The 22,856-nt window shown below is 44.3% G+C and overlaps 1 protein-coding gene across 1 annotated transcript in view; it reads right to left on the bottom strand.

Annotated features, from left to right (window-relative positions):
* LOC126356186 (cylicin-1-like) overlaps positions 1 to 22,856 on the bottom strand; it is a 71,431-nt gene that overhangs the window by 3,819 nt on the left and 44,756 nt on the right. The window contains exons 4-5 of the mRNA XM_050006964.1: positions 16,008 to 16,167; positions 15,190 to 15,782 (exon numbers count right to left, since the gene is read on the bottom strand). Of these exons, the coding sequence (XP_049862921.1) occupies positions 15,190 to 15,782; positions 16,008 to 16,167 (753 nt within the window). The remainder of the gene's footprint in view (positions 1 to 15,189; positions 15,783 to 16,007; positions 16,168 to 22,856) is intronic.

Genomic DNA, 22,856 nt, shown 5'->3' with positions numbered 1-22,856 from the left:
ACACTAGATCGCGTGTTGTTTAGAGGTGGGAGAAGGGACCAAACTACGAAATCATGGGTCCCTTGTTCCTAATAAAACAATGCGACAAGCGTGAGAATAAAATGGACAAAACATATAACACAAAACAGAAAGAAAGGAAAAGCCACAAGAACGAAGGGAAGGCAATGAAAACTAAAAGGAACAAAAAGAGGACAAGAAAACAACAGACTGACGCTAGAAACAGAAGAGAGTAAAACAAGAACGCAAAATACAGTGGTTGCCGACCACGAGAATAAGAAAGGAAAACACATTAAAATCTCCATCCTAAAAGCACTACGGTGGAGGACACAAAGGGACAAAGGACATGCGCTAAAGCCTAGATAGAAGTATAAAACTCAGTCCCACAGATAAAATACAAAACTAAAGCTGCTGTGGAGCCATTGTCGCCCAACACCAAAGACAGGGTGCTGGGAAACTCAAAAGTCTGCCACAGAGCGGCTAAAAGTGGGAAGTCCAACAAGAGGTGGACGACTGTCATTTGGGAGCCTCAGCTGTCACTGAGATGGGTCTTCACGACGAAGTAGGTAACCATGCCTTAGCCACGTATGGCCAATGCTGAGCTGGCAGAGGACAACTGATTCTCCGCAAGAGGCGTGTATGGAAGACTTCCACACATTCACAGTCTCCTTAATGACACACAGTTCATTGTGCGTGCTGTTATGCTATTCCATCTCACAAAGCCGGAAAACCCTGCGGTGTAAGACAGAATGCAAGTCAGCTTCGTAGATGCCTCTCTCTAGAAGCAGTTTCCGCGTCACCTGTTTGGCCAGCCTGCTAGCAAGTTTGTTGCTGGGGATTCCGAAGTATCCTGGGGTCCACACAAACACCACGGAACGGCAGGACTGTTCCATGGCATAGATGGACTCCTGAATGGATGCTACCAGAGGGTGGGGCAAGGAGTGGATGTACTCAAGAGCACAAGATATGGCCGCCAGCTCTTCAGTGAAAACACTGCAGCCATCTTGCAAGGAGTGCTGCTCAATATGTCCTCTATGAACATATGCGAAGCCTACATGACCATCAGCCATTGAGCCGTCAGTGTAAACCACTTCAGAGCCCGGAACATGCCAAGAATTGAGAGGAAGTGACAGTGGAGAGAGGTGGGGTTAACAGAGTCCTTAGTGCCATGCAAAAGGTCCAGACGAAGCTGCAGCTGAGGCGTACATGAATAGACTGCAAGTAGAGGTGGTACGGAGAAGGACTCCAGTTTGGAGAGAAGGGGCCGCCTGCGAACCACAATTGTTAGCCCCGATCTGGGCCACCAATGCAGGAGATGGACTGCTGCGGGCGGCAAAAGGAGACGGTAATTCGGATGCTCAGGAGAACTATGAATATGTGCTGTATAACTGGTGAGCAGTTGCGCACATCTGATCTGCAGTGGAGGGACAGCAGCCTCTGCCGGACTCTTCCTAAAAGCTTCTGTCACTAATCAAACCCCACAGTGGTGCATAGGGTCGAGTAAATGCAATGCTGAAGGCGCTGCCAAACCATAAACCACACTCCCATAGTCAATTGGAGATTGGACAGGGGCTACATCTACATCTACATTTATACTTCGCAAGCCACCTAACGGCGTGTGGTGGAGGGCACTTTACGTGCCACTGTCATTACCTCCCTTTCCTGTTCCAGCCGCGTATGTTTCGCAGGAAGAACAACTGTCTGAAAGCCTCAGTACGCACTCTAATCTCTCTAATTTTACATTTGTGATCTCCTCGGGAGGTATAAGTAGGGGGAAGCAAAATATTCGATACCTCATCCAGAAACGCACCCTCTTGAAACCTGGCGAGCAAGCTACACCACGATGCACAGTGCCTCTCTTGCAAAGTTTGCCACTTGAGTTTGCTAAACATCTCCGTAACGCTATTACGGTTACCAAATAACCCTGTGACGAAACGCGCCGCACTTTTTTGGATCTTCTCTATCTCCTCCAACAACCCGATCTGGTATGGATCCCACACTGATGAGCAATACTCAAGTATGGGTCGAACGAGTGTTTTGTAAGCCAACTCCTTTGTTGATGCACTACATTTTCTAAGGACTCTCCCAATGAATCTCAACCTGGTACCCGCCTTACCAACAATTAATTTTATGTGATCACTCCACTTCAAATCGTTCCGCACGCATACTCCCAGATATTTTACAGAAGTAACTGCTACCAGTGTTTGTTCCGCTATCATATAATCATACAATAAAGAATCCTTCTTTCTATGTATTCCCAACACATTACATTTGTCTATGTTAAGGGTCAGTTGCCACTCCCTGCACCAAGTGCCTATCCCCTGCAGATCTTCCTGCATTTCGCTACAATTTTCTAATGCTGCAACTTCTCTGTATGCTACAGCATCATCCACGAAAAGCCGCATAGAACTTCCGTCACTATCTACTAGGTCATTTATATATATTGTGAAAAGCAATGGTCCCATAACACTCCCCTGTGGCACGCCAGAGATTACTTTAACGTCTGTACACGTCTCTCCATTGATAACAACATGCTGTGTTCTGTTTGCTAAAAACTCTTCAAAATATTCCGTAGGCTCTTACTTCTTTTATCAGGCGACAATGCGGAACTGTATCGAACGTCTTCCGGAAGTCAAGAAAAATAGCATCTACCTGGGAGCCTGTATCTAATATTTTCTGGGTCTTATGAACAAATAAAGCAAGTTGGGTCTCACACGATCGCTGTTTCCGGAATCCGTGCTGATTCCTACAGAGTACATTCTGGGTTTCCAAAAACGACATGATACTCGAGCAAAAGGTGTAGAAATACAGCAGCGTACAGCAATCTGCACCTCAATTAGTGTTGCTCAGGCAACGGAGGGCATTGAGGTGCTGCCAGTACTTACGTTGACGAAGATGAAGATGAGGGAGCCAAGTCAATCGAGCGTCGAAAACCAGTCCTAGGAATTGATATGTCTCCACTAAAGTGAGTGGATCACCATTAAGGAAATGTGCGTGAACAGTATGATGCCAACAGAAGTGCATGACACACGACTTTGAGGCTGAAAACTGGAAGCCATGGACTAGAGCCCATGACTGCGCCTTGGGGATGATTCCCTGGAGGTGCTGCTCAGCAACAACAGTACTGGAGCAGCAGTACGAAATGCAGAAGTCGTCTGCATACAGAGAAGGTGAGATGAAGGGCCCGACAACTGCTGCTAGACCGTTAATGGGCCACGAGAGAGAGAGAGAGAGAGAGAGAGAGAGAGAGAGAGAGAGAGAGAGAGAGAGAGAGACCTCTCAGCACTAGAGTAACCCAGTCTTCTGAACCAAAGTGGAAAATGACACCACCTTTTGATTCTTTCAATCTATATGCCTGCCCTTACCCAATACCCCCCCCCCCCCCCACCACACACACACACACACACACACACACACACACACACACACACACACACACACACACACACACACACACCTCAGTGTGACGAGTAGCTATCTACCTTACTTGGCTGAGGCAAGTTTCACACCAAAAACCATGGTCGGTGAATGTATGGTGTGGGATTCTGGAGGACAGAATTATATGCCCCTATTTCATCGAATGGCAGTAAGTACACCACATTCCTGCACAAAACATCTGACCTGTTATTGGAAGAAATACCTTTAGGAACAAGGAACAGATTGTGGTATCAACACATTGGGTGTCCAGCACATTTGTTGCTGATGGCTAGAAATGAGTTGCAGAGACAACATCCAAATACACTCCTGGAAATGGAAAAAAGAACACATTGACACCGGTGTGTAAGACCCACCATACTTGCTCCGGACACTGCGAGAGTTCTGTACAAGCAATGATCACACGCACGGCACAGCGGACACACCAGGAACCGCGGTGTTGGCCGTCGAATGGCGCTAGCTGCGCAGCATTTGTGCACTGCCTCCGTCAGTGTCAGCCAGTTTGCCGTGGCATACGGAGCTCCATCGCAGTCTTTAACACTGGTAGCATGCCGCAACAGCGTGGACGTAAACCGTATGTGCAGTCGACAGACTTTGAGTGAGGGCGTATAGTGGGCATGCGGGAGGCCGGGTGGACGTACCGCCGAATTGCTCAACACGTGGGGTGTGAGGTCTCCACAGTACATCGATGTTGTCGCCAGTGGTTGGCGGAAGGTGCACGTGCCCGTCGACCTGGGACCGGACCGCAGCGACGCACGGATGCACGCCAAGACCGTAGGATCCTACGCAGTGCCGTAGGAGACCGCACCGCCACTTCCCAGCAAATTAGGAACACTGTTGCTCCTGGGGTATCGGCGAGGACCATTCGCAACCGTCTCCATGAAGCTGGGCTCCGGTCCCGCACACCGTTAGGCCGTCTTCCGCTCACGCCCCAACATCGTGCAGCCCGCCTCCAGTGGTGTCGCGACAGGCGTGAATTGAGGGACGAATGGAGACGTGTCGTCTTCAGCGATGAGAGTCGCTTCTGCCTTGGTGCCAATGATGGTCGTAAGCGTGTTTGGCGCCGTGCAGGTGAGCGCCACAATCAGGACTGCATATGACCGAGGCACACAGGGCCAACACCCGGCATCATGGTGTGGGGAGCGATCTCCTACACTGGCCGTACACCTCTGGTGATCATCGAGGGGACACTAAATAGTGCACGGTACATCCAAACCGTCATCTACCCATCGTTCTACCATTTCTAGACCGGCAAGGGAACTTGCTGTTCCAACAGGACAATGTACATCTGCATGTATCCCGTGCCACCCAACGTGCTCTAGAAGGTGGAAGTCAACCACCCTGGCCAGCAAGATCTCCGGATCTGTCCCCTATTGAGCATGTTTGGGACTGGATGAAGCGTCATCTCACGCGGTCTGCACGTCCAGCACGAACGCTGGTCCAACTGAGGCGCCAGGTGGAAATGGCATGGCAAGCCGTTCCACAGGACTACATCCAGCATCTCTACGATCATCTCCATGGGAGAATAGCAGCCTGCATTGCTGCGAAAGGTGGATATACACTGTACTAGTGCCGACATTGTGCATGCTCTGTTGCCTGTGTCTATGTGCCTGTGGTTCTGTCAGTGTGATCATGTGATGTATCTGACCCTAGGAATGTGTCAATAAAGTTTCCCCTTCCTGGGACAATGAATTCACAGTGTTCTTATTTCAATTTCCAGGAGTGTAGTTGGATTGAATGTGGAGGAGAATGTCTCTTTCCAACAACTTGTCACTGTTTTTTATTTGAGTGATTTACAATAGGTTACAGTTAGAAGAGGCACTAACTCAGCCACAAATTCAGTATAGAATCTGATAGGGATTCCAACAGGCCATGGAGCTTTGTTCACTGTCAATTATATCAGTTTTTCAAAACCCCAGACACTATTACTTATTTCATTCATCTTTTCAGTGGTACGAGGATTAAATTAGGATGATTCACCTGGTTTTTCCTTTGTAAAGTAACATTTGAAATTGGAGTTAAGTATTTCAGTTTTTGCTTTGCTACCCTCAATTTCAATTCCCCATCTCATTCATTAGGGACTGGACATTAACGTCGGTGTTACTCACAGCCTTTACATATGACGATAATTTCTTTGGGTTTTGTGAAATATAATTTGACAGTATGCAGCTATAGTGTTCATTGAAGGCATCATGCACTGCTCTCTTGACACTCAAATGTGTTTCATTCAGCATGTCTATTTTTTGTCCTACACTTTGTTTTAAATCAATTATACAATAGTCTTTGTTTCTTTAGAATAACTATGTATGAACAGAAACTTAAGTGAGTAATGAGAGATGTACACTAATGACGCAAAATGTCATGACCACCTGCTTAATAGCTTGTTAGTCCAACGTTGGAATGCAAAACAGCAGTGATTCTGCACAGCATAGATTCAGTAAGTCATTTGTAGGTTTCCAATAGTATGTGGCATCAGACATTTACGCATAGATCACATAATTCATGTAAATTATGGGCCAGTGGTTTGTTGGCTTTGTTGGTACTGAGCTGGAGGCAGATTGTGTTCTTGACATTTTCCATCACATTCTGATCAGGTGAATCTGGTGGCCCAGATTTCAACTTAAGTTCTCTATCATGTTTCTTAAGCCACCGTAGCATGATTCTGGTATTCCGACACGGAAAGTTATCCCGCTGGAAGACACCATCACTTCTGCACTCAAGCACAAATAGACGCAGGTGGTCCACAATAATGTTCACATAGTCCGCCACTGCAGGCCAATTACCACCACAGGGCCTATGAAAGTCCAGGTGAATGTTTCTTATAGTACAATCCTAACTAGTGCCACTGCAGTCATAACTGATGTCATTAGGTCAACACGGAAACATGTAGGGGTTGCCTAATGTGGAGTCCATGTTCAGCAATGTACAGTGAATGGTGTTCTCCAAAACATGTGGTCCTGCAACAGCACTGCACCCTGTTGTCAAATCTGTCACCTAGCCTGTTTTACCGAATAGCCAAGCCTCGACCTCCACATTCTGTGATGATGTGCCGACCTTTAACGTCTTGTCACCTGCTTGTGGTTTCTTTGTCCTTCAATACCTTTCCACCATGCTTTGCTGTTTCTGAGATGCTCATTCCCAGTGCCAGGCTATAACAATCTGCCCTTTGTTAAAGTCACTTATGTCAGTAGACTTCTACATCTATATACATACTTTGCAAAGCACCATACAGTGTGTGGCATAGGGTTCTCTGTACCACTACTTACCATTTCCTTTGCTGTTCCCCTAGCAAATAGAGCAAGAAAAACGACTACCTGTATGTGTAGAACCGTTCTGCGGTCAGCTTTAAATGCCGATTCTCTAAATTGTTGCAACAGTATTTGGCGAAAAGGATGTTGTCTTCGCTCCAGTGATTTCTGTTGGAGTTCCTGAAGAATCTCTGTAATACTTGTGTGTTGTTCAAACCTACGGGTAACAATTCTAGCAACCAACCTCTGATCTGTTTTGGTACCTTCCTTCAATCTGACAAGATGCATATCAAAAACACTTGAGCAGTACTAGACAAGGATTGCATTAGTATCCTATGAAGAGCCTCCTTTAAGAGGTTTTGTTGTTTGTTTTGTTTTAGGGATCAAAAACAACTAAGGCTCTATGCGTCTATGCCAGAATCTTAGAACATTAACACTGGAAAGGAGTGAAAATGACTACATGTTAAGCACATCAATGGGAGGAAAGAGAGCTAAGAACAAAGACTTCCTCTCAGAGAAAGTTCCACAAAATATGGCAGAGAGACAATAGAGGTCCTGAAAGATTAAATGTCCTTTGCCATATTGCTATGACAGATAAATAGTAAAACAACAGTTGACAGCCTGCGCATCATTCACTAAAATGACCGATAACTCAGATGGCAAACATACATTAGAACGTAAGTGGTTAAAAGGGAGCTTTTCCATCAGGAAATGACAACCACCAAAGGTTCAGGACAATGTGCACGAAGTGGCGGGAGATCTCCACTTAACAAATGGCAATGGCTTAATTGACAGTGCCCTATACACAACCTAGCTAAAACAATCTCCTAATGGTGAGAGGTCAAGAGTAGTTCCCCAAGCCACTGGGAGAGGTTTAATTCCCTGGATCTTGTTCCCAGAACAGTGGTGATGCCAAAGTGACACCCCCTGCTGACATAACGGCAACACAGAGATCATCAGAAGGAATGGAAGAACTAGGGGGCTGAGGTAAGACGACTATGGCCTTGGCAGCAGTGTCAGCAGTCTCGTTTCCTGTCAGACTAACGTGGCCAGGAAACCATATAACCCTCACAGTGGGTCGCTCAAGAGTTAGCAAGTGAAAGATTTCTTGGACCTGTTGCACTAAGGGAAGGACTGTGTACAGCACACAAAGGCTCTGAAGGGTACTGAAAGAATCTGAGCAGATTACAATTGAAAACACTGTCACAGAATGAATTGTGTGGTCCTATACAGGCGAAGATACTGAGCAGTGGTCCAGAAGCCAATACCAATAATCACTGGTGTCACACTCAACACCACTGTCTGTCCGGGAACCACAACTGTACACAAAGGTAGTATTGCTAAGTTACATGAGAAGGTAGAATAATTTACAGTGGTGTATTGAATCTGGAGTAGTTTCCTTAGGAAGTGAATGAAGTCCAAGGTGGACATCGGCACCATGCGAAACCAAGATGATGAAGGGTTCACACCCACTGGGAAAGATGCAGGTAGTGTGAAGTTAAGCTCCTGGAGCAACAGCCAACAGCAAACTCTAAAAGGTAACAGAGAAGAGGGGCGTGTCACATAATGGTGGTCAAAGGAGTCATTGAAGAATGGGGCATAGCATGGGTGGCCAAGCGTGGCAGACAAACGACATATGACTGAGGAGAACATTGCGCCAATAAGAAACAGCAGTAGTTCACCAACTGCTGGATAGAGATTCAACTGGGCTAGTGTAAAAGGCATCAGCATCCAAACCGATTCCATGGTGGTGGATTGTATTTAGATCACATATGATGGACGGACATGCAGATCTATAAACAAAACACCCATAGTCTAGTTTCAAACGGACAAGGGATTGGTAGAAAAAGAGGAGGGTGGTCTGATCTGCTCCACAGGAAGTACCACTAAGGACATGTAGGACATTGGGGAACTGGGTACAGTGGGTGGCCAGGTAAGACACGTGGGAGGACTAAAGAACATTTTCTATCAAGCATGAGCCCAAGGAATTTTCTAGTTTCCGCAATGGAAGAGCAATAGGGCCAACATATAAAGACGGTGGAAGAAACCCACTGCACCACCAGAAATTCATACAAATGGTTTTGTCAGAGCAAATGCAAAAGCCATAGTCGACACCCCATGAGTAAAGACAACCGAGACACTGCTGAAGATGCTGCTCAAGGAGACAAGTATGTGGAAAACTGCAATAGATAGCAAAATCGTTGACGAAAAGTGAGCCATCGATGTCCAGAGGGAGATACACCAAAATAGGGTTAACAGGTATAGCAAAGAAGTCGAGGCTCACGACAGAGACCTGAGGCACCCCGTTTTCCTAGATAAAGATGTCAGACAAGGCAGAACCCATGCATACCTTGAAAAATCTGCCTTTTAAAAATTCCTGAAGGAAATGGGGCAGGCAGCCTTGGAAGTCCCATGAGTAGAGAGTATGGATGGTACCAGTCCTCCAGCAGGTGTCAAAAAAACATGGCCACAGTCTAGTATTTCTACAGAAAACCAATTCATGACATGGGTTGACAAGGTGATGAGAGGGTCAACTGCAGAAAGGCATGCTCAAAATCAACATTGTATAGTGGTTAGCAAATTGTGAGATCCGAGTCACCATACTAGCCAGGCATGTTCCATCACCTCACACACACAGCTGGTGAGAGAAATTGGGCAGTAGCTTACCAGGCTTAGGTATGGGAATGACAGTGGCTTCATGCCAGCATCTGAGAAACACTGCATCTGCCCAGATGCGATTGTATGTATGAAGGAGAAAGTGCTTGGGTGCAAGAGAGGGGTGCTGCAACATCTAAATGTTAACATCATCTGGAGCTGGGACAGAAGATCAAGATTAAGTGAGAGCATGGTCCAGCTCCCTTATGCAGCATTCCGGTATTAAGGATTCTGAGAGAAGGGTTTCACCCAAGCCCACTCCACTCATTTTCGATGGGGAAGACAGGGTGAGAGTGGATGGAGTTCAAAATCTCTGCAAAATAGCGGCCTAAGGCATTGGAGATAGCATCTGGATCCACAATGACGTCATCTGCTACAGTCCCAGAGAGCCATCGGAGGTTGGCCCACACAAAGGAAGAGGAAGTGGAACTGTTAAGAGAACTAGTAAATGAAATCTAGCTAGATTTTTTGGTATCCCAAAGAATGTGACGACACTGTGCACACGACTGTTTATAACGAATATAGTTCGCCATTTTAGAATGGTGGTTAAAAATGCTGAGAGAATGTCTACGTGTGAATTGCACTGCAGCACACCTCAGTCCACCAAGAGACTGGGACACAGCGTACTGAAGATGAAGTGTGAGGAACAGAACATTCTGCGGTGGTTGTATAACGTCTGTAATATAGTCTGCCTAGTCATCACAACTGGGGAAATGTTGTACGTCAAAGGTCACAAGGGAGGAGTAAAGCGTCTGAATGGCCTTGGAAAGCTGACAATTGAGTTTACACATAGATGGGTAGGAGTCAGCAACCAGATAGCATATGGAAAAATAGTTGCTCAAGTATGTGTCAGAGACAATGGACCACTCGAGACAACAGGCAAGCTGGGCTATGCAGAACGAGAGGTCCAAATGGGAATAGGTTTTTGTGGAATCTGAAAGGAGTGGGTGCTTCAGTGTTAAGGCAAATGAGGTTGAGTTTACTGAGAAGGTTAGCCAAGAGGGCACCTCTTGGATGGGTTCTGGAAGAGCCCCAAAGGGAATTGCGAAAATTAAAGTCACTGAGCAACAAAAAGGGAAGAGGGAGTTGCCCCACAAGATGGGAGAAGTCTACCCTGGTGACACCAAATGACAGTGGGATGTAGACATAGCAAAGAGAAAAAGTGAAGTAACGAAGGTAAATGTGGGCTGCAGCAGCTTACAGGTGGGTGTCCAGTGAGACAGTTTGACTATGAACGTCATCCAGATGAGAAGCTTTGCTGCCCCATGGAATGGAGTTCTATCTTCAGAGAAGGTCAAAACAAACCAGAAAGAAATCCAAGAGGTCAAAGCGAACGTGAGGACGCAGTTTTGTTTCCTGGAGGCAGAAATCAAGTGAATGCTGCAATTCCAAGAGTAGCTGTAATTCCTCCTTGTTTGATCTAATGCCGCGAGATTCCATTGGAAGACAGTCATGATGGGGAAAGGGGAGGAGGGAAAAAATGAAAGGTAATCACCTCAGCAACTGCTGAGTGCCAGCCTTTGAGGACTTACTGCTACAGTGTGCAGAGACTGGAGGATCCCACTCCATGAGATCTACAGAGGCATCGGCTTTCTCTGTGGTTCGGTCTGTGGATTCCAGGGCAGAAAAATGGTTGGCGGTGCACACTGGCAAAATGGAGGTCAGCCAGGTGAGGGTATGATGCGGCAACACCATTAAACAGAATCTCTGAGTCAGCAAAGAAGACCGTCTGTCTTCAATTGATTTCTTAGAGCCTTTGTGATACGGAAGATGAAGACTCAGATGTTTGTTGGCTGGAGGAACATAAGAAGTCTTCATAGGATTGCTCCTTTCATCCTTTATGGCCTGCCAGTTGTAATACATCAGATTTTGTCAACGGGGGTGAAGATTTGATGGATTATTGCACAGCTGGAAGTGAAGGAGACAGGGGTTCTGTCACGAAACTGGGCAGTTTTATAAACTGGAATGCTGAATTTGAGGTCACAAATCTGCTTGGCCACATCCTTTGTGGAGTGAGGCATGGCAACAACAGTACTGTAGGTACCAGACAGTAAAATTCAGGGCTTTTGACTATCCAATAACTTGCGAGCAAGAGGGTAATGTATTTTTTTTCCATTACCCAGATCTCCTGGATAGCCCACTTATCAAGATGCATGGGACACTCGTGGCATGAAGCGGCATGGTCTCCATCACAATTAATACAGCGGGAAGGAGGAGGCATGCAATCACCCTCGGAGCATCCGTACCAGAAGTAACATATTTGGCAGTGTTTCTATGACATTTGAGTGTGGTTGTAACATTGACACTGGTAGCAACACATTAGGTCTAGAACGCACGGTCGGACTGTGATGACTTCACAGCCTCCTTCGATCTTTGATGGAAACACTGCTCAACCAAAAGTGAGAAAAAGGGTATGCGTAAGAAAAAAGTGGTATCAACCATTTTCATTACCTGATAGACTGCAGTGATGCCCTGATCCGAGAAGTAAGTTTGGAATCCTCCCTCAGTCAGACCATCAAGCAGCCGAGCGTAAATCACACCCCACAAAAAATTCCGCGTTCAAAGGGCCTTGAAACAAACACTAAAGTTGTGGAGGAGAGAAGCTGTATGCAGGTGTCAGGGTTGAAAACTGCTATTGGCCTTTAAAAGAAAAGTACCATTATATAAACGAGATCAACATTTCACAGGGCCAACGGATGAATCTTAGCAAAGGACAGACCTCCTTCGGTTCCACGAGGAACCGAGGTGCAGCTGGGAGAGTCTTTGAATCTTTAGCCTCATTCTGTTTACATTAAGCAGACACAGACAGAGATGAAGAAGAGTGGCTCACTATATATATATATAATCCTTCTGATAGATGGACCAATTGGCAATTTGGAAAGTCACTGCTCAGGCAGTCACCCCTTTCTGGGCCTGTGCCAGGGGCAGAACCTGTAGACCTGGGACTGGGAGTTACACAGTACCAAGTTACTTGTTAGATGTCAAATGTATGGGCCAGCCTTCGGAGCACACAGGGAGGAAGAAGAAACAGAGGAGCATCAAACACCGAAGTGGAGGAAGGGTACGAGATGGGGAACAGAGAGAGAAGGGAGAGAGAGAGAGAGAGAGAGAGAGAGAGAGAGAGAGAGAGAGAGAGAGAGAGAGAGAACAAAAAGATGAGGGGCTGTTCTGATGCTAGGCTGTTAAAACCTCAGAAGACATTCCCAAAATTGTCCCAGACATATTCCCCAAGGGAGGCGAAAAAGAACAGCAGGAGGATAGACATTCAATATGGAAAGGGAAGAGGTGCTGCACAGGCTGAGACCCTGTGATAGCCAAGCACAAACTCACTAGAGAGTTGTGAGCCCTCTGAGGAGACCTTTACACATGAATCAGATTTTCTTAAAATTCTCCTAATTAAACAAAGTCAACCATTCACCTTCCCTTCCACAATCCTCATATGATCATTCCATTTCATGTCACTTTGCAACATGGTGCCTACATATTTAAACAACATGACTGTCAAGCCATATACCACTAATACTGTATCTGAACATTACAGGTTTGTTCTACCTTTTCATCCACATTAATTTACATTTTTCCATTTTTAGAGCTAGGTGCTATTCATCACACCAACTAGAAATTCTGTCCAAGTCATCTGTATCCTCCTACAGTCACTCAACAATCACACATTTCGTACACCATAGCATAATCAGTTCAGATTGCTGTTCACCTGTTTCCCATACCATTTATGTATGAGCAAAACTGCTTCACTTACTTTTCTTACCACATCACATGACTGCAATGTTACCAGGTGGCACTCAATCTCATTCTGAGTACTAGTCCAAGTTTTGGGTCATCTGTGTATGCTTTACTGCTATGTACACAGTTATCTTTTAAGTAACATGATGTGTTTAGCATCTCACACACAGGATGCTTACTTAGTTCATAGGACCAATACAATACAATACTGTTACATCTTCTGGTAGCTGGATATTGGTGCACATGAAGAAAATGGAGAAATGTAAGAAGCCTGCAGGCCATAGAACCACTTGCAGAAGAGTAACTCACACCAATGACAAGTGAGCAAAATGCAAAAGACAGACTGTGGACAAAACAACAGACCAGGACAAGGACAAACAATTTAGACAACCAGGCACTAAGTGAAGCCTTCACCTCAATGATGAAGTCAAGGCCCAGAGAAGTGGAGGGACAAATGCAAGATGCAACCAAAGAGAGTAACCAGGTGACAAGCAAGGTAGTTTTCAAGCAGAGATAGATTTGAAAATATCACGCACGAGCACTGAACTGACCAGCTGTGCAGTGGGTAGCCACCTATATATCAGCTGTGTAGCATGCTATTGGCTACCATATTCATGTGGCCCAAGATGGCGGTGCTTTCACCATCTGAGCACAGCACTAAATGGCCAGAGTGCTCCCTAACATTCACAAAGTCCTCCTCCTCTAAAGGTGAGAAGGTGAAGAAGAAAACAAATACATAGGGAGGATACTGGACTGGAAGATGTAATTACAACTAATGGAATGCAGAGCCAGGTTAATAGATGGTAGATGGACCAAGTAAGTTGTTTGCAGGATTCCAAGAGAACGAAAAATTAAGACAACGACCAAACAAAAGTAAGTAAATCTTACAAGAAAACATGCAGTATTAACACGGATGGCATACAACTGAAGATATAAGACAGAAAAGTCTAGTGGTCAGCCTTTCTCCATCAGTGGATGTCTAATGAATGATGACTACAGACGATATTCAAAATTGTCAAGCCTATTACCAAAGGCCTGTACCTATCAGGTCATCTAGTGAATGAAATGGAGTATATAAATTTGTCCTTTAAGTTAATGTATGTCGAGACGACTTTTACTAGACGGTTTACTAACAGCTTCTTAAAAGGGACGTTAAACTTTTTAGAATATGGAGTCCTTGTTTACTGCCGCCAGTTTATATCAGAGCCCCTTCATTACTGTGGTTTTTACGTTAAACACGAGTATAAATATATAGATGAAAGTATGTAAAATAGAATTCTTATCTACAATTATTCTCATGGCAATGCAAATTCTTCAATGATAGAGGTAACACTACCGGGGAAGCAATATCTGTTTAGTATCTCCCTATACACTTTTTATCTGTCACTTCAATGGCAAGGAGATGATACCAATATGAATAATAAATTGGATTCCACCTTCAAATGTGTCATCATTGCACATCACACACTGCAATACATGAGAAAACTTTACAATTAATTCTACAAAATTACTTTAAATTTCAATTAAAGCATTGTTGGTAGAAATTTCCATTATATTTTTCATGCACGATGGGGCATTTCACATAGATTTTTCAGTGACAAACTAAAAATTACTGTTTTTTTTACCTTATGTCACTTTTCTTGCTGGGGTGCCATTCATTTCAATTAAAATAACTAGTCTTATTTGTGACTAGTGTAGGTAACTATCCCATGACACAAACAGTGAACAGTGATTTGTGCTTGACAAATAAAATTCATCCAATACTTCATGCCATCACTGAACTAAACTACTAGTATGACTTAACTTCCTACATTGTTATTCGTAGGACAATTGTGTACCAGAAATGCTATCCTAATGCTCAAACATTAAAGACAACTTTACTACTCCAGAAGATAGTAAGATGCAACCAAAACAAGTTTCACAAGCAATATTTGAATAAAAGTAACATGAGCATCACAAACATACAGGTCAAATATGAGGACTGTAGATATATCCAAATATTTAAGATTTTTTTCAAGTGAAGTGCTTGGCAAGAAGACAATATACGTACATCTATTTATTTATTATATGAAGGTTTATATTTTCCACTGAATCTTAAGCCTCTAGTACATACCATCTGCTTTAGGTTCTGTCTTCTTTTCCCCTTTCACATCCTTATTTTCAGTTTTAGATTCCTGCTTCTTTTCTACCTTTTTGTCTCCATTTCCATCTGATTTCTTCTCAGATTTATCAGCTTTTGAGGGCTTCGTCTTTTCAGCCTTTGAATCTACTTTCTCTTCACCTTTCTTCTCAGTCTTATTTTCATTTTTTTCACTCTTGGGGCCAGCTTTTGTTTCTGGCTCAATTTTTTGGTTAGCCTTTTTATCTCCTTTACCTTCATTAGTTTTATCTGGTTTTGTGTCCACCTTTTTTTCTGCCTTTGCCCCAGTTTTCTTGTCTTGTTTCACATCTGCCTTGTTCTCTGATTTTTTTTCACTTTTGGCATCTTGTTTTTTTCCTTCTGATGTACTCAACTCTTTACCTTTATTAGAATCACTTTTCTTTGGGGCTGTATCTTCAGTACTATCAACTTCCTTGTCTTTATCTGATGTTTCAGTACCTTTCTTATTCTTCTTTTTCTTTGACTTAGTTGGTGTGTCTGGAGAGACCACTGTCTGCGGCTCCACAGTGAATGGTGTCAATATGAGCTCAACAGAACCCTCATCCCTAAAACAGAGAAAGACACTGAATTAAAAGAACAAAGCAGGATTAAAAATACATTATACAATTCAAAAATGTCTTACATATTAGCTCACTATTTCCAAATTAATGGTTTTTCTAGGGACAACTAATATTATGACACATGGAGTTTTACCTGTTGAAATGTTAAAATAAGATAAATGTTTGGATGATAAACTCTCCAACTAAATTTTGCAAATAAAAATTACGTACTTTATCTTATTTTTTCCTTTCTCATTAGATTTCTCATCAACTGCAACTTTGTCTTCTTTTCCCTTGTCAGTTTTTTCATCTCCACCTTCATTATTGGTCTCTGAAGTCTTATTTTTCTTCTTCTTCTTGCTTGGTGTTCCAATTTCTTCTTTAATGAAAGCTGAAACAGTTCAACATAACAGAAAACTTGGAAAAATACAAATATGCTAACAAGCTATAGAAAGTCTAAAAGAAATAGTAACAGTAATAGTTTACACTTTATTTGTACAATAGTTGTCTAAACCTTAGCGTAAAATGCAAAAGAAATGAGATTTGCTGTAAAGAAAAAGCACTGTCCACGAAATGTTCTTAGGTTACATTTTGTCTCCACTTTTTAACTTTATGTTTGGCATCAAGTACTTCGATTTGTGCACTGACAGATCACAGCAGTTGTATCTAATGGCATATAACCAGCGAAGAACAAATAAATGTCAGTGCAACATTTAGAAGACTTGTATAGAAATTTGGAAGAATAAATTAAACAGTTACTTTTGTGATATAAATGGGTATACACAAAATTTTTGCTCTCCTACTTCAGATAATGTATCATTTAATTTGTTCAATAGTCAGATTAACATTTCGACGCAAGAATTTTTACTTTATATAAAATGGGAAAATATTGTCTGGTAGATACAATGCTTACATGCAAAAGTATTTTTAGATTTTAATTAATGCGCTTCTGTGGTTTAAAATAGGAATTTAACTAAGAATTTTGTGACCTCAGTGCTAATTATCTTTTAACACAGAGAAATGGAATCAATGATTAGTCTGTTGTTCTGACATGCTCAGAGCTCATTCAATAATTTACTGAAAATAACTTCTGGTGGCTACAGTTAAAACAAGTACTTTTTTTGCCCACAATTTATCTAGTGTCTCATCAAGAAAGGGTGTTTCAAATTAGGATGGATAAAAGTTGTTTAGACTGGTCTGACTGCAGTGGAAATGATCAACACTTTAAAAGTAACGGACTATGAAGTGAAATTAAAGAAGCTGAACAGTGCCACTTCTACAGCATACTGAAAAAAAATTAATATTCTTTTCATTTACAGAAAGTCACAAAGTCTAATCTCAAGCTTCTAAAATTTATATAATTGCTGATTATACTTGGGAATTTCAAACTTGTTCAACTTTTTCATAATTAAGTACAAGCAGCTATTTCTCATTTAATTTGTCAAAATGGTAACAAATCCCAATAACTCTGTAAAACTTTAAGTGATACTGTGAGGAATTACTAAACAACTTATTTACTTCATTTTTATTTACTAAGTGACGAAGACACAAATGTTATCCAACCAGACTTGACTTAAGAAGTAATAGAATGTTACCAGCAGTTTACAAAAAGTAATTACAATACAAGATTACAGGTAATTAGTTCTGAGTTGTCGGCAACTACTACATGATGAACTAGTTAAGTGAAAAATACAAGTTGATTTGCATCCTCTGCAATCATCAATTTGTGTGATCAATCAATATTTAATAGAAGCCTATGATACAATGATATGAAAAATATTGACTGGCAGGGATTCAACTTCAAGCTCACAATATTAATTTTGTGCGTCTGTTGAATTCTGCACATGGCAATGTTGACAAAACAGTTCTTTATTAACAGTGAGCTAATGTGAAGAGAAACAGAATGATACTAATCGCTATTCAGCTTTCTCATTTACAATGTATGTGGCATCCCTTGACAATATATCTGCCATCTCCTGACAATATATGTGGCATCTTTGCCACAAAAATTACTTAACTTTATGGTTTCTGTGTTTGATTCCTTATCATACTATGAACTTTGAATCAATCACCACATCAGAACAATCACAGAACATCTATTGAACCTTACAACTTCCTCACAATACTATTTACAACACAGACCTCAATGAGATGGATGGTTGGTTAGCTGGATGGATGGTTGGTTTGTTTAAAAGGGGAGGAAGTGACCAAACTGCTAGGTCATCGGTCCCTAGTTCCGAATTAAACAATGCCACAAGGCTGAGAATAAAACAAATGAGACTTACAACACAAAACGGAATGAAAGGAAAAACCACAAGAACAACAGAAGGGCAACAAACACTTAAATGGATGAAAGGGGAAAAGAAAACCACAGAAACACAAGAAACAGGTAGATGAGATTAAAATGACAAAGTAGATTACCATGGCTGGACGTCCATGAGAATAAAAAGAAGAAACCAGCTTCTATGAAACACATTAAAACTTCCACCATAAAAGCACTAGGTTGGAGGACACACAGGGACAAAGGACATGCGCCAAAACTAAGATTAAATGATAAAACCCACCCTCGCAAATAAAACATAAAACTAAATCAACCAATGAGGCAATTTCAGATACAATTAGTGATAATGAGTCCGGAAACCCAAGATTTTGTTGCAGTGCAGTCAAAGTGGGACAGTGCACCAAAATATGGGCCACTGTCAACCAGACGTCACACTTGACACTGAGGCGGGTCTTCACAGCGCAGGATGTGGCCGTGGGTCACCCAAGCGTGGCCAATGCAGAGCCAGCAGAGAACCACAGAGTCCCCATGAGAGACCCGCATCAAGGACTTCCACACATTTGTGGTAGTCTCCTTAATGGCACGCAGTTTGTTGTGCATACTGAGACTATGCCATTCTGTCTCCAAAAGCCAAAAAAACCTTGTGGCATAGAAACAAACACAGGTCAGTTACTGGAGAGCCAATCTCCAAAGGTTTCGTGTAGCCTGTTTGGCCAGCCTGTCGGCAAGTTCGTTGCCTGGGATTCTGATGTGACCTGGGAACCAGATGAGCACCACTGAATGACTGGACCATTCCAGGTCATAGATGGACTCATGGATGGTCACTACCAAAGGATGACAAAGGTAGCACTGGTTGATAGCTTGTAGGCTGCTGAAGGAGTCAGTACACAGAAGAAATGACTCCCCAGGGCACGAACGGATGTGCTGAAGAGCACGAGATATAGCCACCAGCTATGCAGTGAAACCACTGCAGCCATTGGGCAAGCAATGCTGTTCAATATGTCCTCCATGGACACATGCGAAGTCAATGAGACCATCAGCCATTGAGTGGTCGGTGTAAACCACTTCATGGCCTGAGTACATGTCAAGAATCGAGAGGAAGTGGCAACAGAGCTGCGGGGGTTAACTGAGTCCTTAGGGCCATGTGAAAGGTCCTTGCGAAGCCACAGCCTAGGTGTACACCATGGAGGTGTAAGTGAATAGACCTCAACTATAGGTAGTAAAGGCAAAGACTCAAATTCGGATAGAAAGGATCAGACACGAACTGCAATTGTAAGTCTTGACCTGGGCCACTGATGTGGGAGATGAACCATGGTAGGTGGGAAAAGGAGACAGTAATTCTGATTCGCAGGAGAACTACGAACGTGTGCAACGTAACTGGTGAGCAGTTGTGCACGCTTAACCTTCAATGGAGGGACTCCAGCCTCCACCAAGATGCTGGTCACCACACTCATCCTAAAAGCTCCCATCACTAGTCAAACGCCGCAAGGGGGCACTGGATCGAGTAAATGCAACTCTTAGGGTGCCGCCGACTCATAAACTAGACTCCCATATTCAAGGCAGGATTCAACAAGAGCTCTGTAAAGTTGCAGCAGTGTAGAGAGATCTGCACCCTGGTTGGTGTTGCTCAGGCAGCAGAGGGCACTGAGGTGCTGCCACCACTTCTGCTTAAGCTGAAGAAGGTGAGCAAGCCAAGTCAATACGGCATCGAAAACCAGTCCTAAGAATCAATGTGTATCCACTACAGTGAGTGGATCATCATGAAGGTAAAGTTCTGGTTCCGGATGAACAGTACGATGCCAACACATGTGCATAACACACGATTTTGTGGCCGAAAACTGGAAACCGTGGGCCAGAGCCCTTGACTGCGCCTTGGGAATGGCTCCCTGTAGGTGCCGCTCAGTAACAACGGTACCAGTGGAGCAGTATGAAATGCAGAAGTAGTCTGCATACAGAGAAAATGAGATGGACAGCCCTACAGCTGCTGCTAGACCTTTAACTATAGCTGGAGATACAATAAATATAGAACCCTGTGGGACCCTGTTCTCCTGGATATGTTGGGAACTATGGGAGGTACCAACTTGGAAATGGATAGCATGAAGTACAGCAAGTTTTGGATAAAAATCGGGAGCATGCCTTCGAGACCCCACCGTACAATGTGGCAAGGATATGATGTCACCAGGTGATCTCATATGCTTTTCGTAAATAAAAAAAAAAGACGGCAAGAATGTGTTGACATCCGGAAAAGGCTGTTCGGATTGCAGACTTGGGGGACACAAGATTGTCAGCGGTAGAGCGACACTGGCGGAAACCGCCCTGGCACGGAGCCAGTAGGCCACATGACTCCAGGACCCAACCCACCCGCCGATGCACCATACATTCCAGCAGCTTACAAAGAACACTGGTGAGGCTGATGGCTATGCACATCAAGTGGGTTTTTACCAGATTTGAACACCAGAATGATGGTGCTCTCTCGCCGTTTCGATGGAAAGACATAATCACAACAGAGCCAGTTGAAGATGATGAGAAGATGTCGCTTGTAGTCAGACAAGAGATGGTTCATCCTCTGACTGTGGATTCGATCCAGCCCAGGACCTGTGTCGGGGCAATGTGCAAGGGTGCTGAGGAGCTCCCACTCTGTAAAAGGGGGCATTAAAGGGTTCACTGTGGCGTGTAATGAACGAGAAGACTTTCCTTTCCATCCACCATTTAAGGGTGCGAAAGTCTGGGGGTACTTCCTCAACACAGAGGCTCGAACATAGTGCTCATCAAAGTGCTCGGCAATTGCGTTTGTGTCTGTAGATAACATGCCATTTATGTTAATGCCAGAGACACCTGTTGAGGTTTGGTACACAAAAACACGTCTGATCTTCATCCAGACTTGGGAAGGTGACGTATGGCACCTAATGGCCGAGACGTCTCTCCCCCAACACTCCTGTTCCCATCTTTCTATAAGCTGGCAAACACAGGCACGGAGCCATTTAAAGGCTATTAGGTGGTCTAAGGAATGGTGCTGCTTATGTTGCTGTAGAGATCACTGATGCTCTAATTGCCTCAGCAAATTCCGGCATTGACCAAGGCACTGACCTTTGTCGAGGGCACCCTACAGAACGAGGGATCATGTTTTCCGCTGCAGAAACAATCATTGTAGTGACCTGCTCAACCACAACATGGATGGCACCATGTGGGGGAGATTCAATGGTGACAGTAGAGGTGAAGGCTTCCCAGTCTGCCTGGTTGAAAGCCCATCTGGGTATGTGTCTGTGGGCATGATGCTGGGGGGAGTGAAAGGAAGATGGGGAAGTGGTCACTACCACACAGGTCGTCATGTGCTGTCCAGTGGACAGATGGGAGAAGTCCTGGGCTGCAGAGGCTGAGTAAGTGCCATGAGCCACACTGAAATGTGTGGGGCCTCCAGTATGCAAGAGGCAGAGGTCGAGGTCGAGGTCGAGTTGAGGCAGGAAAGTTTCGACATTTCTACAATGGCCAGTAAGCACGATGCCACCCCACAAGGGGTTATGGACTTTAAAACCTCCCAAAAGTAGGAAGGGTTTAGGAAGTTGTTGAATCCGTGCAGCCAATGTGTTCAGGGGTACTGCACCATCTGGAGGAAGATATATGTTACAGACAGTTATTTCCTTTGTCGTCCTTATCCTGACAGCCACAGCTTCAAGAGTGGTGTGAAGAGGCACAGGTTCACTGGCACAGGACATTGTCACAACCTCCACCTGACTCGCTATTATAGCCACTGCTGTTCTTGTAATATCCCCTATGGCTGCGGAGGGCAGGGGCCCGCCGCATTGCCAGGAACCAGGTTTCCTGGAGGGCAATGCAGAAAGCAGGTGTAAAGCGTACGAGTTGCTGTAAGTAGCTCAGGCGGTGGTGGAAAAAAGTGCCACAATTCCGCTGGTGGATGACATGCTCTTGAGATTGGGTAGGCATGAAACACTCAATGAGGCTGTTTACACCTCAAGGTCACCTGCTGCCACTGGATAAGTAACTGTGTGGTCAACATCCATTGTGCCTGAGGGCCCAGAGAGATCTAGGTCCTCAGCAGACACTAGAATCTCCACTTCATCCTCCGACACACAACTTGTAGGTGCCAGTGGTATGGGTGCCACCGCAATGTCTAGGTTTTAGGGGGTGGTCTTTTTTTTTTTGTTCTCTCTTGCTGCACCTTTGGCTGTTCTGGCCGGGAGGGTTTCACTGAGTCAGTCTCAGGGTCTGAAGAGGACCGTGAAGCCCTACGACCAGGTAACTGTGGTTGCTTCATCCACTGGCAGGTTTCTGCTTTGCCACTGGTAGGAACGTGGTAAGGGAGTGACCCAAGGGACCCCTTTCTAGTGAGAGGAACCTAAGAAGATGCACGCTTATCCGGTTGAGAAGTGGGGACTAAGAAGTGGGAACTAATGTCTCCGAAGGTTGGAGGGGGAGGGGGGTGTTGCTCCCGAAGTAGGTGGTGGAGGAGCAACAGGGAGGGAAGTGCCCCCCCCCCCCTCCCCGCCTCCCCCACCATCAACGGGGCAGTTGGAGTCTGACGACTCAGAGCCAACTGTATGCGGTGAAACGGAAGGTGCTAGAACAGTTCTCGCAGTGGCAGCATAAGTGGATGTCATACGCACAGACTGTAGCTTCTCACATTTTCGCTTAGCCTTAGTGCAGGTAAGTCGGTTCAGGGTCTGGTATTCCACGATTTTCCTCTCTTTCTTTAAGATCCTGCAGCCTGGAGAGCAAGGTCAATGCTCCTCTCTGCAGTTGACACAGATGGGAGCTGGGGCACGTGGATTATTGGGATGTGA

This window comes from Schistocerca gregaria, chromosome 3, assembly GCF_023897955.1.
Source record: "Schistocerca gregaria isolate iqSchGreg1 chromosome 3, iqSchGreg1.2, whole genome shotgun sequence".
In the NCBI taxonomy this organism is placed as follows: domain Eukaryota; kingdom Metazoa; phylum Arthropoda; class Insecta; order Orthoptera; family Acrididae; genus Schistocerca; species Schistocerca gregaria.
The sequence above is the reverse complement of the archived record's forward strand: the minus strand, read 5'-3'. Positions and strand labels throughout refer to the sequence as shown.